The sequence below is a fragment of the Salvelinus sp. IW2-2015 genome, unplaced genomic scaffold (genome assembly GCF_002910315.2).
Source record: "Salvelinus sp. IW2-2015 unplaced genomic scaffold, ASM291031v2 Un_scaffold2335, whole genome shotgun sequence".
In the NCBI taxonomy this organism is placed as follows: Eukaryota; Metazoa; Chordata; class Actinopteri; order Salmoniformes; family Salmonidae; genus Salvelinus; species Salvelinus sp. IW2-2015.
The window spans coordinates 116,730-131,723 of record NW_019943660.1 but is presented as its reverse complement, the minus strand read 5'-3'; the positions used below and the strand labels follow the sequence as shown (position 1 = coordinate 131,723).

The 14,994-nt window shown below is 48.8% G+C and overlaps 2 protein-coding genes across 2 annotated transcripts in view; one reads left to right on the top strand and one right to left on the bottom strand.

Annotated features, from left to right (window-relative positions):
- Positions 1 to 8,252, bottom strand: part of LOC112073675 (protein farnesyltransferase subunit beta) — a 28,483-nt gene extending 20,231 nt beyond the window's left edge. Inside the window, exon 1 of the mRNA XM_024140936.2 lies at positions 8,101 to 8,252. Within this exon, the coding sequence (XP_023996704.2) occupies positions 8,101 to 8,212 (112 nt within the window). The 5' untranslated portion in view covers positions 8,213 to 8,252. The remainder of the gene's footprint in view (positions 1 to 8,100) is intronic.
- A 3,968-nt stretch (positions 8,253 to 12,220) lies between these two features.
- LOC112073679 (protein FAM83H-like) overlaps positions 12,221 to 14,994 on the top strand; it is a 40,879-nt gene continuing 38,105 nt past the window's right edge. Inside the window, exon 1 of the mRNA XM_070440250.1 lies at positions 12,221 to 12,593. Coding sequence (XP_070296351.1) covers positions 12,221 to 12,593 — 373 coding nt within the window. The remainder of the gene's footprint in view (positions 12,594 to 14,994) is intronic.

Sequence of the window (14,994 nt, the reverse complement as noted above, 5' to 3'; positions counted from 1 at the left end):
CATAACCACGACAACAGATGGCTTACCCTGGTAACTTGCGCCATTGACAGAGCCATTGGTGCAGTAACAGGCGGCGATAACATACACTCATCTCCGTTGGACGTCGTCCTCTCGCGCGCGCCTGTTGTGCCTAGGTCTAAACAACGACGAACTGTCCTACCGTTTCTGGCATCCGAAAAGGAACAGTAAGTCCGGTGATACACCAATACATCTCCTGCCTAGACCGCCTGATGGTGGGGACCCCAGGGCAACATGTCATATCTCGTACCATGCCCGGAATCTGCATTTAGCCTCTGACAGGCCAGAGGAGACCTGAATCCCGGTCCAAATTACAAGCGCCACAAAACACTCAAGCCGTCCAAATGACGTGCTCTACGAAAAACGGGTACGAGGTTTGTAACGCTCCCGGCACCTCGCTCTCCACCGTCCGAGATCAACCGTGCCACCACATCTCTTTGCGTCGCAACATGCCCCGAGGCAAGCTAGCAGACACGTGAAACTACGTAGAGAAGGACTAAGGCCGTGAACAGGCACTGAAAACAAAGCTGCGTGAACCTCCGGCACCCCTCCACTGAGAAACCTCTGCATACACGAGCCATTAGCCACGTGTGTCGTTCAAGTGAACCAGCACAAATGCAAAAAAATATAAAAATAAAAATAAAAAGAATCAGGAAACATTGTTGAGGGTGTAACCAGAGACTCCGTATACCTACTGAAAGCACTACCTAGTCACTCATATACGACCAAAGGCCAAACTACTGGATTGCTCTGTAAACACACAGAGTTTGACAGGGACCATAAACAAAAAATAGACTGACAAACCACTTACCATGTCATTACTGTGTGGTCCTTCCGATACATGCCCCACACACAGTCTCATACTGCCCCAGGCTACTGTCCCGGTCTCTCACCTGGTGGCACACATGGCTCGATCTACCCCCTCACAACCGCCCACGGCTTTCGCCCCAGAGGTTTGCCTGACAAACAACAACACTCCTTCTCTCTCCTCACCCGCACAGGTCCATGCGACACTCTGCTTCATGTCATCTCGCCGAGCCAAACTACATCGTCCAGAGTCATCACTCTCGATCTCTAGCTCCGCCGGTTCGCTAACCACCTCTCTCTTCTGTTCTGCGCAACGGCAACAAGGGTCCACAACAACGCATCTCCTACTCCGCAAATGGCATTCATCGTTAACCTTCCAGCACTAAAGCTCCCACCTCCAGCGATCTTCGACCTCTATTGCTTCCCATGACCCGGTCCGCAAACCTCTCTCCCCTCCTCCGCCTGGTTCCGCCCATACACCTACATCCTTAACTCTCCGCAACGGTTCCGGACCTCTCTCACGCTCCCGCTAGGCCGGTCCGCAACCTCTCCTCTCTCCGCCGGTCCAGCACGGCTCTCTCTCTCCGCCAAGTACCGCCACCTCTCTCTACTTCGCCAACACAAGTCCGGTGACACCCTCTCTCAGTTTCACGCACAAGTCCAGACTCAATCCTGGCTCATCTCGACCAAGCCCGACCGCGTCAACAGGTCCGCAGCCTCTCTCATGCTCGCAGCACACAGTCCGCACCTCTAAGCTCAGCTCTGCAAGAACAGGGCATTACTGTTTCCTCTAGTCTATTCACTAGGACCCACCCTGAACAAAAGCCAGAATGAAGCCAAAGTCAATGCTGTGTACCAAACTTAGCTGAGGGGCACCAAGCTGATGGCGACATACTTCTCTGTATGCCCATATATATAGAGATCGAAATGCGATAATTTGATTGTTTTCCTCCAATATCCAAATTTTAATCAGAGTCAATAGCGAGACATCCTAGGCTTATAGCGACTCTCGTGTGTCAGACATCCCGTACGACGACCTGTGTCTTTCCGCGCTCGAGCTATCAAAGAGACATCGCACGAGACACTACCGATCTGGAAGGGAACTACCTCCATGGGCTCTAGTGACTTATACACCCATATTCTCTCCACTGTCCAGCATTGAATGCCGGTACACAGCTCCTTCGGTGCGTTTTGTGAAAGAATATAGCACTTCACAGATTAGCCCTATCTGTCCTTCATTATGCAAGACACCATTTCCTCCATCTAGTTTTTCCCAGCCTTTCCTCTACCCTGTCAGCTATATCACCGCTCAATTCATGTTTAGACCCTCTCTGATAGGAACCTCGTGATTTCATCTCTGGGTAGTTTCAACAAGAGCAGAAAGGCTGGATGAACTCCAACCGCTCTCACTGTGTACGCTGCACGGCATATTCCTATGGCTGCTGGATAAGAAAAAGGGCTGCCTTGCTGGGACTGTAGGGTAAATGGCGTCAGGTTTCTTCGTGGAAAGTACTCAATCATGTGTGATCAACGGTCTCTTTAGTGATGAACTAATTAATGCCGCCCTTAACTCTTGCTCTCCTGAGACTCACCTTCAACTGTGCCATTGCTGCCTCTTCTCTGCTTGCTGAGCTACTCATCTGTACTCACACTCGCTTCGTGCTTCTCCTTTGTGCACTCCTATCTCTCTTTACGCTTCTCTACTCTCTCCTTCTCTCTTCTCTCCTAAACTCATACTACTCTCTCGTCTGCCTCGACCTATGTACCACTCCACTTCTGCCTTCTCCTCCCTTTCTCCCTCCTCGTCTTCTCTACGTGCTCTCCTCTCCTCTCAACCATCCTTCTCGTTCTCGCACTCTCTCATGCCTTCTCCTCTTCTCCTTCTCTCAGCTCTCTTCTCCTCTCTCCTTCTCCTTCTTCACTCACATGGGCACCATCCAGCTTCCTCTCCTGTCAGCTGACACGTGTAAAAGACTCAGCCTACTACGATGGCACCATGCCAGCTTCTCTCCTGTCAGCGACACGTGTGAAAGACTCAGCCTACTACTGGGCACCATGCCAGCTTCCTCTCCTGTCAGCTGACACTGTGTGAAAGACTCAGCCTATACATGGGCACCAGTGCCAGCTTCCCTCCTGTCAGCCGACACGTGTGAAAGACTCAGCCTACTACTGGCACCATGCCAGCTTCCTCTCCTGTCAGCTGACACGTGTGAAAGACTCAGCCTACTACATGGGCACCATGCCAGCTTCCTCTCCTGTCAGCTGACACGTGTGAAAGACTCAGCCTACTACATGGGAACCACAGCCAAGTGTTACATCACATCAACACCCCAAGCAACACATCCACTGAGGAGATAATGTCCAAGTACAAGGACGTGTTGGATGGTCTTGCCTGCCTTCCTGGAGAGCTACACCTAGCAGCAGACAATGCAGCCGGACCTGTGCAGCAGCTACCAAGACGGACACCTATTCCACCGAAAGGAAAAAAGGACCACAAAGGCCATACATTCAAAGGACAACGCAGACATCATCATGAAAGTTAACAGAGCCAACACTGTGGATTAACAACATGGTTGTCATTGACAAACCCCAAATATGCACGGACCCTAGCGCACTCAACAAAACCTTAACTGAGATCACACTTCCAGATGCCGAACATTAGAAGAGATTCTACCAGAGATATCCAACACAAAGGGTATTCTCAGTACTCAATGACAAAGATGGATATTGGCAAGCCAAACTTGATGAAGTGAGCAGCTCTCTAACTACTTCCTGGACACCTGTAGGCAGGTATAGATGTCTGAGAATGCCATTTGGAATCAAGCCAGCAGCTGACGATTACCAGCGCAGACAGTGGGGAAGCACTACAGGGACTAAAAGAAGTGAATGTGATCGCGGATGACATTCTATCCTATGGATGTGGTGAGACACACACACACACACACACACACACACACACACACACAAACACGAAGAGGTTGATGACAGATCATGACTGAAACCTCACAGCTCTCCTGCAGAGAGCAAGAGATGTCAACCTGAAGCTGAATAAAATGTTTTTAAAAAACTCTGGTTAAAGCTACCTAGTGTGACATTACACGGGTCACCTTCTCACCTGACCCAGAGAAAATAACAGCCGTTTGGTACACCACTCGACGTCAAGTCACTACAGGGTTTGTGAACTATCGTTCCGGTACACCACTCGACGTCAAGTCACTACAGGGTTTGTGAACTATCGTTCGGTACACCACTCGACGTCAAGTCACTACAGGGTTTGTGAACTATCTTCCAAAATGAATTCCCCGTCCATCTGATGTGTGTGAGCCGCTCAGAAGACCGATTGACAAGGACATCGAACGGACATGGCTACCACAGTCTCAGCTGCTGCGTCATGCTATCAAACAGTCACAAACACCCAGTGCTCAAATACTACAACCTGAATGAGGAAGTCACAGCGCAGTGTGATGCCAGTGAGACAGGTTTGGGTGCAGCCCCTCCACAGACAGGACAACCCGTTGCAATTACCTCGAGAACATTTGACTCAGAACAAAGATATGCACAGATTGAGAAAGAACGTCTCGCCATTATTTTTGAATGTGACAAGTTTGACCAGTATCTGCACGGCAGAGCGTTCATCACAATACACAGCGACCACAAACCGCTTTGAGCCCATCTTCAAACAAAATCCCCACTCACAACACCCAAGCGACTACAGAGAACGTTGCTAAGATACCCACGTGCAATACAACAATGGCAAAGAATTACATGTAGCGGTCTTCCTGTCCAGAACAGCTCGAACCCTAGGGGGAACAGACAAAATGCAAACACCAGCCATGGTCTACGCTGTGGGCCTGGCCACAACTGACCAGGAACAGGATGGATCACACCAGTGATGTCAACATTCTCCACTAAAAACAATAGAGTCAAACTACACTGTTCCCAGGACCCATTGTTTCAGGCTCTGCACGCAAAATCAACAAAATGGCTGGCCTGGAACCAAACAGGTTGTGAGTAACACTGAAAGATCTCTGGACGTACAAAGAGGATCTCACCACAGAAAATGGACTGATATTCAAAAGGAAACAAGGTCTTCATCCCTGACATGTTAACCACTGACTTTCTGCTCAAAATCCACTCTGGCCACTCAGTCATAGAGGCCCGAGGATGACCGGGGACCATTGGAACGAACCCGGGACCCCAGCGGGTGGTGAACAACAGGCTGCTGGTATGGAAACAGCCCCACTTCCTGAAGATCTAGCTCTGAGAAACCAGAACCAGAGAAAATATCCAGCTGCCTGTGAGAAACTCCAGAAACTGTTGTATAATCAAAAAAAAAAATAATCATCTCTTATATATATATTTTTTGGTAAAAAAAATAAATACAAAATATGAAAAACAAAATGAAGAAGACGAAAGCAGACTAGAGTAGTTTCCTTATGGACTTTAACGTTGATTCCTATTGAAGGTGCTGGGATAACAACACAGTTATAGTTTTTTATTACCATTGTAATGTGTTTACCGGTTTAATCCCAGTTCTCCTGTTTATGAGTCGAGGAGGAGTTCTCTTCATTTGTTGTTGATGCTACGAGATGTCGTCAAGACAATAGATGGTGTTGCTGTTATGTGTATCTTACTGTGATACTATATAGTACTAGTGAGCCAAGTTAGGCATTACTATGCACTGAATGGAGCTGTATGCAAAAATCTAATCGGATTTGTCACATGCGCCGAATACAACAGGTGTAGGTAGACCTTACCGTGAAATGCTGAATACAACAGGTGTAGGTAGACCTTAACGTGAAATGCTTACTGACAAGCCCTTAACCAATAATGCAGTGCAAGAGTTAAGAAAATATTTACTAAATTAGGTTTAAAAAAATTATAATTAAAGAGCAACAATAAAATAACAATAACGAGGCTGTTGGAGGACTGGTGTAGTTGTTGAGCGGCTTCCCTGCAAGTATATTGTACGTTTCAGATATTCAATAAAAAAAAATACAATAACGAGGCCATGTACAGGGGATACATGGCTACCCAATGAAGACCTTATCAACATTACCTTGCTCTCGTACTGAATAAACTGCCTACAAAACAAACATTATGGGTATTGTGCGTAGGCCAGTGACAAAAAAAAAAAAAAAAACAATTTAATCCATTTTAAATTCAGGCTGTAACAAATCAAAATGTAATTTTTTTTAATTTTTTTAAGAGTCTAGGGGTTTGAATTCTTTCTGAAGTCACTGTACCCGGTCTTTGTGACAATACATTTGGGGCTGGGCGATGTATCAAATTCATTCAATTAATTAAAATGTACGTTTTTGCACGATATTCCAAATGCCTGTACAGCAAGAATCAAGGTATTGTTATTTTTTAGTTTTTATGAGTGTTTACGTCCGCTTGTTCTCCGGTTGTATTTTTGGTCTCGTCTCTTTCGCTCCTCTGTGCACCTTCCCATTCACACCAGAGATCTGTATCCAGTATAATGACCAGATGGACGTGTCCGCCCTGACAATGGGAGTCGTTGTCCTAAAGGCGGGAAGACGGGCGACAAGCTCAGGTCCATAATAAAGCCATGGGCCTTATTTTAGCGAGTGTGAAACTTCTCATTTTGCCTATTTCCTCTTTGGTTTACACACAGCAAGCCTCCCCCCCTCCCCCCCGCCAAGCCCCCGCCTCTCACGCCAAGCCCCTCTCCCCCCGCCTCTCACGCCCAAGCCCCTCTCCCCCCGCCTCCACGCCAAGCCCCTTCCCCCGCCTCTCACGCCAAAGCCCCTCTCCCCCCGCCAAGCCCCTCTCCCCCGCCAAGCCCCTCTCCCCCCGCCTCTTCACGCCAAGCCCCCTCTCCCCCGCCTCTCACGCCAAAGCCCCTCTCCCCCCGCCAAGCCCCTCTCCCCCGCCTCTCACGCCAAGCCCCTCTCCCCCCGCCTCTCACGCCAAGCCCCTCCTCCTCCGCTCTCACGCCAAGCCCCCTTCCCCCCGCCCAAGCGCCCTCTCCCCCGCCTCTCACGCCAAGCCCCTCTCCCCCCGCCTCTGCACGCCCAAGCCCCTCTCCCCCCGCCTCTCACGCCAAGCCCCTCTCCCCGCCTCTCACGCCAAAGCCCCTCCCCGCCTCTCACGCAAGCCCCATCTCCCCCCGCTCTTTATCACGCCAAAGCCCCCTCCGCTCTGCTTCTTCACGCCAACAAAGTTGAGAGATCACATCCTCCTCTCTAACAAGCGGTTTCAACTCCTTATTTGGATTTGAGGTTTGGTCCGATAGAATCTGGACACCAAAACACACTGACACATTATTTTACTGTAATGGAGGAGAAGTTACCTTTTCTACCGATACCCTTTATGTCTCAACTCCTCAAGTTGCGTACAGAACAGACACTACTAAAACCAGAATATCAATGAACATTGATTGTGGAAAATGAATGCTCAGTGTGACGCGGGCAGCTTTGGGGTGTCACGTACCGCTAGCATCATTTTAGCCAAAGACTGTTATACCAGCTGTCTAGTCTGTTTTATATATGTGCAATAAGAATAAAAACACACATAAGGAATTGGCAAATGGTTCTCATTCTGAGACATAAGGTAGGCCAACATCTGAACAAAGTGGACAGGTTAACATGTTGTTCAACACAGTTGGAGACGGACAGCACGGTGTGTTCATAATTCAACCTTGTTGTTAGCAAATAGAGTCCAGTTGAAATATGAAAGATGAGCCGGCTATTCACTAGCATGTGGGCTTGAGAGATTGTTGATGAGACCGGGGGTTCATTTTCTACAGCCTAATGCCTACTAGAAGAAGGTAGTTATTATTAGTCAACGTGCATTACACGCGTGCTTCTAGTTACATCTGTAACAAAAAAAGTGCACTTTCATAGACAGACTTGAAATCCAGATCAGTGGTTATTGCAAAAAAATAAAAAATAAAATAAAAGCAGGTTAAAACAATTTTGATAAAATCATTGAATTATTAGTGGGTCTTTATGGTTGTGGAAGATGTCACAAGTCCTGGATTCATTCCATTATTGCTTACTGTTTAAAATGCAGTGTATTTTACCTTTAAATTGTACAACAAAGCTTATTTAGAATAAATAAATCTAGATATACATTGTGAATCGCCTATAAGTTAGAAAAACATTTAGATATGATTTGAAGGTCATATCACCCAGGCTTAACTACATTTACGTTTTAGTCATTTAGCCAGACACTCTTATCCAGAGCGACTTATTAGTATAAGTGGGTTCATACTGTCGCTAGCTAAACTCTAAAATGTGGTTACTATACCTTCTTTGAAGAGGGCTCTGTGTAGCAGTGGCAGCAGCCCAGCCTGCCAGAAGGAGTAACAGCCGTCCACCAGTTTGTTACAGCGACCCTGGAACCCTCCCTCGAACCTCATCTGTCTGCTGGCCACCCACCGCTAGGGGAGAGAGGAGAGAGAAGAGGAGAGAGAGAGAGAGGAGAAGAGAGAGAGAGAGAGGAGAGAGGAGAAGGAGAGAGGAGGAAAGAGGAGAGAGGAGAGAAGAGGAGAAGGGAAGGAGAAGAGAGAGAGGGAGAAGGAGAGAAGCGAGAAGGAGAAGAGAGAGAGAGGAGAGAAGAGAGGAGAGAGAGAGGAGAGGAGGAGTAGGAGATGTCTCCGTATCAGCTGTCCAGAAACGGTGCAAGCCTACATGACCGACACTGGGGAGTCAGAGGGAGGGTAACAGGGACAGTGTTGTCTCTCTATATCACGCAGTGGATCGCAGTATCGACTCGGATGGCAGCTCTACATACACTGATCAGGTATCCATGTATAGGAGTCGATGACGCATTCCATGTGTGACCTCGTGGACGATAAAGCAGTCAGACGTAAGGTCGCAAGCTACAAAACATGTGAGCAGTCATTCGGCACGTGGATGCGAGTATATCAGTCTAGAGCATCACTGTCGCCGAAGCGAGCGAGCAATTGTGTGTACGTACCTGGTCCTTGTCCCTCCTCATGCCTGATCACTGTCAGGCGTACTCATGAGGTCTCCATTCCCCTGTACCTCGCTCCGATGCCTAAATCGAACTGTTCAGCTAACGCGAAGTGATGCGCCTCTCTTGTACCTGCTCTATAGACGCCTAACTGCCTCTACATGGTAGCTTACCAAAGATGTCCGTCCTATCATGGAGAGTCGACTCAACGTGGTGCAGCTAGCTGAATGTTCTCCCTTCCTGTCCTCCTCATGGCCTACTCCCTTGTCAGCTATTAACTATTGATGTTCTACCTTCCTTGTCCTCCACCATCGTCCGTACTACAACTGATACAAGCTACCAATGAGAATGACTCCGCCCTTTCTGTCACTCCATGCCCGACTCGAACTGGTAATCCAAGCGTAAACCATAGTATGCGTCGACCGTCTCCTGTCACTTACTCTATCCTAGCCCTTACGTCAACTGGCGTCCGCTTACCTGGCCATAGATTGGTCCTCCTAGTGCCATGTGGTTCCTCCCTTCTACTGCTCCACGCCTAGCCATATCCTCTGTGTGCTAGCTTAAACCATGATCTGCCCTGTCCCTGTCTCGTCAGCCCTTCTCATGCCTAACTCACGTTAGCTCCGCATACCCCAGTGATGTCTTTCCTTGAGGTGCTGATTCCTCTTCAGCCCTACTGCACGGTTTTTAGGACCCTAGCCTTCATCAGTTGTTCTCCATGTCCTTTGTTCCCTCCCTCTCGATGCTCCTTCTTATGACCAACCTCTGTACGCCAGGACTCTAAGGAAGTGTGAGTCGATCGTATACTCCTCGACCCGCTCATGGCCTACGCGTTACTCGTTCTCATACAGGCGTAACGCGCAGAAGAATGTTCCCTCTAACTCAATTGCACCTACTCATTAGACTGTACTCTTATCCGTGGTCTCGATCTACACACTTGAGTACCTGGATACCTGTTGCGATCACTCGGGCGCTCCCAATGTCAGCTACCAATGATGTCTCCTGGCTGTCCTCCTCATGCCTACTACACTGTCAAGCTACAGTTGTTCTCCTTCCGTCCTCTCATGCCACCACTGTCAGCTTCCAAAAATGTCCTCTCATGCCTACTTCCACTGTCCCGCTACCATGTTGTCCCTCCTGGTCCTTCTCCCAATTGCTACTCCACTGTCAGCCTAAGGCTATGAAGACTGTTCCTCACTTTAGGTGTCCCTCAACGGCTAATGGAATCTTTCCCTGCATAGCCTCAACGAGCGACATTGACTCGCAGTTTCCGCTACAATGTTATCTCGCTGTCCCAATTGTTACTTCCCGACTTTAAGTGGGTCTAACCTCGACTGCGTCTGGCTGACACGTATGACCTCTCTCATACGTCTTCCCTGTACCGGCTGTCTCCTATGCTTGTGTTACCTTATAGAGTAGCAGCTGGGGTGACGAATAGGTACCTACCTAAGTCTCGACGCCATGGGTTTCCTCACACCTTCCATTGAGCCCCATACTATGCCTACGTGGTTTGCAGTATTCCATATGGTGATACTCCTTAACTTAGTCCGAAAACTCCTCAATGCATCATAAAAACTCCCAACTGTTCTCGAGCTCATGCTGTCTCTTTCCTGTCACTCTACGGTCAAATGCCTTAAACTCACTGAGCCTCAGCATAAAAACATGCTGTTGCCTTCTCCTTCTCAGTCCGTTTCCTCTGCATCTCAGTGTCTCCTACTCTCCTGTTACTGTGTCAGAGCTAACTCGATGGTTTGCGTGATGCTTGACCTTCACTGTACCGTGCACTCACTGTCCGCTTAAAGCTCCAACCGTGTGCCGAAGGCCTTAGACCCGCCAACTTGGAGTTCTCTTCAGTAGTCCTCCTTGAGGGGCCTTAAACTCTTGCGCGGGCTCGATCAAGCAGTACCAAGATGTTGATCTGCGCTTGCCCGTCCTTCCTGGAACTGTGCCTACTCACTGTCGGCGGAGATACGCCAATGAGGTTGTTCTTTCCGGTTGTCCGTCGCGAAAGCCTTGGTACCGTCCGCTACAGGGAGCGATGACCCAATGTGGTCTCCGTGTCCTCTGCGGAGAACTCTTCGCCTCGCAAATGGGGCACTACGATCAGCTAGTCGCAAGGGTCGCTACCAGTGATGTTCCTTCCTCCTTGTCGCCTCGATAGGAACCTACTTGCACATTGAGATCCAAGCAGGAGAAGTGGCTCGCTTTGCTGCTCACCTTCAGGCCTGAACTCGGACCTGTCCGGAGCACTACCATGATGGATTCCTTTCCTGTACACTCCTGACATGAGCCGTATGTGCACTGGGTCACAGCTCCCCATGGTTCGGGTCGTAACCTTGTAGTCGACTAGCCTTGCGTGCGCCGACTCACACTGCAGCTACCTCATTGAGTGTCCGTGTTACGCATTGTACGAGCAGTCCTCCTGCCTACTCACTGTCAGCTACCAGTGTCTGTTCCTTCCTGTCTCCTCATCCTATCTCACTGTCAGGCTACATGATGGTTCTCCTTCCTGTCCTCCTCATGACCTACTCACTGGTCGCTACCAATGTATGTTCCTTCCTGTCCTCCCATTGCCTACTCACTGTCAGCTACCTGTATGTCTCCTTCTGTCCTCCTCATGGCCTACTCATGTCCAGCTACCAATGATGTCCTCCTTCCTGGTCTCCTCATGGACCCTGCGGAACCGGCTCCGAGAGTCAAAGAGAAGAGGACTGTGAGACCGATGAGTGGTCATACCCGTGTCGCGTGATATTTAATGAAGACGATGGTCGATGCGGGCACTACTCACCTTGTGAAGCGGGGCATAGAGACCAAGTGATAGGTCCTTTGGCACTGTCCAACCCGGTCCAATGCGAAACCGCGAGGTCCGGTACCAAATGAATGGATCCCTCGCTATGGTTGTGTCCTCCTGATCCGCGCCTGAGAGTCACCAGCATGTCGAGCTAGAAGCGATAGCGGACCGGCGATGTTGAGTCAGCATGTACGAGCTTGGTGCCCTCGGACTCCCTGCGCTGGAAGTACTAGACGACTGATCAACAGAGGTGACATGTCGTGAGTCCGTGCGCGTGAGACTGTCCGTGCATTCAAGGCTCTCATGTCAGCTAGCGCTCAGAAAGGATGTGCCTCCTTCCTGTCCTCTCATGCCTACTCCATGTCCACTACCCAATCGACACTGGGGCCTGCTTGTGCCATGACGATAGGTGCGGACCGGCATGGCCGGACTCACACTGGTCGAGAGCTACCATGTCTCCTTTCCCTGTCCTTCTCATGCCTAACTCACTGTCAGCTACCATGTCTCTTCCTGTCCTTCTCTGCCCTGACTCCGCGCAATCCCTGGGTGCGAGAGCCTGGCGTGAACGCAAATGTGAGGTGTCCGTCGTCCGTATCCTCGGCCGGATGCAAGTGGCACTAGCCGCTAGCCCGGTATCCAGCCCTAACCAGGTGGAGAGAGATGGGTCTGTCGGACCCGTGTGCCTGCGGATCGAGCAGCTTCAGAGGTCGCGCCTACTCCACTGTCAAGACCAGCGCGCGAAGTTATGTCTCCTTCCGTGATGTGCCACTCTGGGTGGAGGCCTATACCACACTGTCAGCTACCAGTGATGGTCTCCTTTCCTGGTTCTCCTCCAAAAGCTGGTCACGAACTGAGGGAGCGCGGGCGGAGAGAGGAGGTCTAGGCGGGGCGTCCCTGGGCCTGGAGGGCCTCGAACTGGTGGGTACACCCCTTTCGGTGGCCGACCGGCGCGGAGAGAGAGCTGCGGCGCGTTGGTCATCCTGGGGACGACCGCAGGTGATGAGGCATGGGAAGAGTATCAAGTCTCTTGCTGGTGAGTACCGTCTATAGGAGTTACACGTCCGTTCCCCTTGGTTCCGGATTAGTGTTATAGTCCAAGTATAAGCACTTTATAAAGATAATTATCATTCAATTTTGACCCGGAAGGCCGGCGGAGAAGTGAGAGAGCCTTGAGGCTAAGTCATGCTTTCAGGGGTCTACCAAGGAACATCAGGCTCGTCTCACATCTCTTTTCCGAATGAATGTAACCGAAATTAGTACCAGGCGCTTTGTTCCTGACGTTCCCGACCGTGCGGGATCGATCCGTGTGAGTCTTCAGTCCTTCGGGTGCTGAGGGGCGGGTTATCTACTGTTCTGGTAGTATCTTGGGGAATATCTACACGTTAGCGCCATGGTATGTTCTCGTTTACCAGAACCCTGGCGGGGAAGTTCCAAAATGGCACCCGTCTTCCCATATATAATGTTACTACTTTTGAGGGTCCGAACGGCCTTAGTGCGATACCTCTATATACATATCACTTTCAGCAAATGACTGATCAAGGAAAATCAAGTTCTCTGGGGAAGTACAGTGACATGGCACCCTCGAGGACGTACCTCTGCAGCAGTGAACGCCACGGATCACACGGTTCCCCATCGTCACTAGGTGTCCTCTCCGCAAATGGGATGTGAACTCCATTGGACGGCGTTGAATGTACCTACTTGTCGATCCCAAAGAGAAACTGTTTTCCCTTGATCCAGCTATTTGGACCGTGACGTGATAGTGTAAGTATTAAGAGGATGCGGGCAGAGAGTGTCCGTCAAAAAGTAGTTAAACACCTATTGAATGGGAAAGAGAGTGGCCGTAGTGGGTGAGCCGGCGATGCAGGATAGGATGTGTTTTTAAGAGAGAAATAAAGAAACAGGAAACTACCCCTTATGTGAAATATTTTGTCTGTGTGTGGTGTGTATATGAACACACGCAGAGCCGCTGCTACCCATTTATGTTCTGTGAATCTTGCTTTAGTCTAATGCGTGACTTCATGTGTGACAGAATAAGAAGTAGAACCTTTTCCTGAGTACTGCGCCTGTGGGGTAGCGAGACTTTGAGGTTCTGCGATAACTCTTCTAAGAAAGAAGGCAGGAGACAGAACACTTTGGTTTTGAACCTAGCATGATTTAAATGGTCTAAGCTGACTATTGGTGCGCTCAAAGCACCCCTGTTCAAAATGATGTATTAATATAGGAATCCAACATGGCTATATAACATCATCTTCTAATTAAAGTGGTTGTGTTGCTAGGTATCCTCCAAAGTGTTCTCATGGCTGACCTACCCTTAACGCATAAAACTAGGATCCGGAACCAAAACTAACAACAGGAGACGGAAATTAAATGTAACTAGTTTGAAATCTGACCATCGCTTTCCAGGACTCTTGTTGGAGGGCGATTTTGTAGTATGTCATTTCCTGTAGCTAGCCATTCATGGTGATATTTGTCACCTGAAACAACGACCTGTCATCAACTTCCCCACCTCCACTTAGGTTTCCTTCTCACCAGCACAGAACGACAATTATAAAAGTTGACAGCTTGAAGGAAAGGGGTATGGTCCTGCAAAAATCAGGTGAGGTCCTACCGAGATTTGAACTCGGTATCGCAGGATTCAGCTCGCTTCCTGAGTTGCTAAACCATTACACCATAGAACCCAGTGTACATAAAAAATTTTTGAAGTGTTTCAGAGTTTGTTCCTGTCATTAGTTCCACCTCCGCAATTAACCAGCAGGTAGTTGAGACTCTACTTGGCAGGTAGGCCATGTGAAAAATTTTCAGCACCAAAAGTAGAAGGGTCTCTACCGAGATTTGAACTCGGATCACTGGGATTCAAAGTGCCAGAGTGCACCCATATACCACCCATAGAACCATAGTTCTTAACCAAATTTTGGAATTTTTACAGAAAAAAAAAAAAAATGGACAGTCGTTCCTTCACGATGTTGCAAAATACTTTCAAACTTGACAACAAGTATTTGGACAGCCTGTCTTCGAAGTTCAACATAGGAAGAATTATTCACTGGTAAGGTTCCGACCCAAAGACTTGAACTCAGATTGTAGATTCAGAGTCCTGGAAGTGATTAACCTGGGACAGCACAGGAACCCTGTAATCAATGACTCGTGTATGGGTTCAGATTTACTCTCCTAGGTATCTCTGGAAAAACAGAAGGAAAAATTTCTGCCCATAAACGAGTATCAACTGGGCTACCCAGTTGTAACCAACTTTTGTAAGTCCATATTTCCAAACACGATTGATGTTTGATGAGGGTTGAAAAAAATCTGAAATATTTTCAGATATCAGTTGGGAGTAGCAAGTTCTCAATTTAACAAACCTACTAGGCACTTCATATGTATGCATTTCCTGTAGGGCTAGCCATTCATAATGACCTACTGCAGCCGTTCCCCACAGAGGT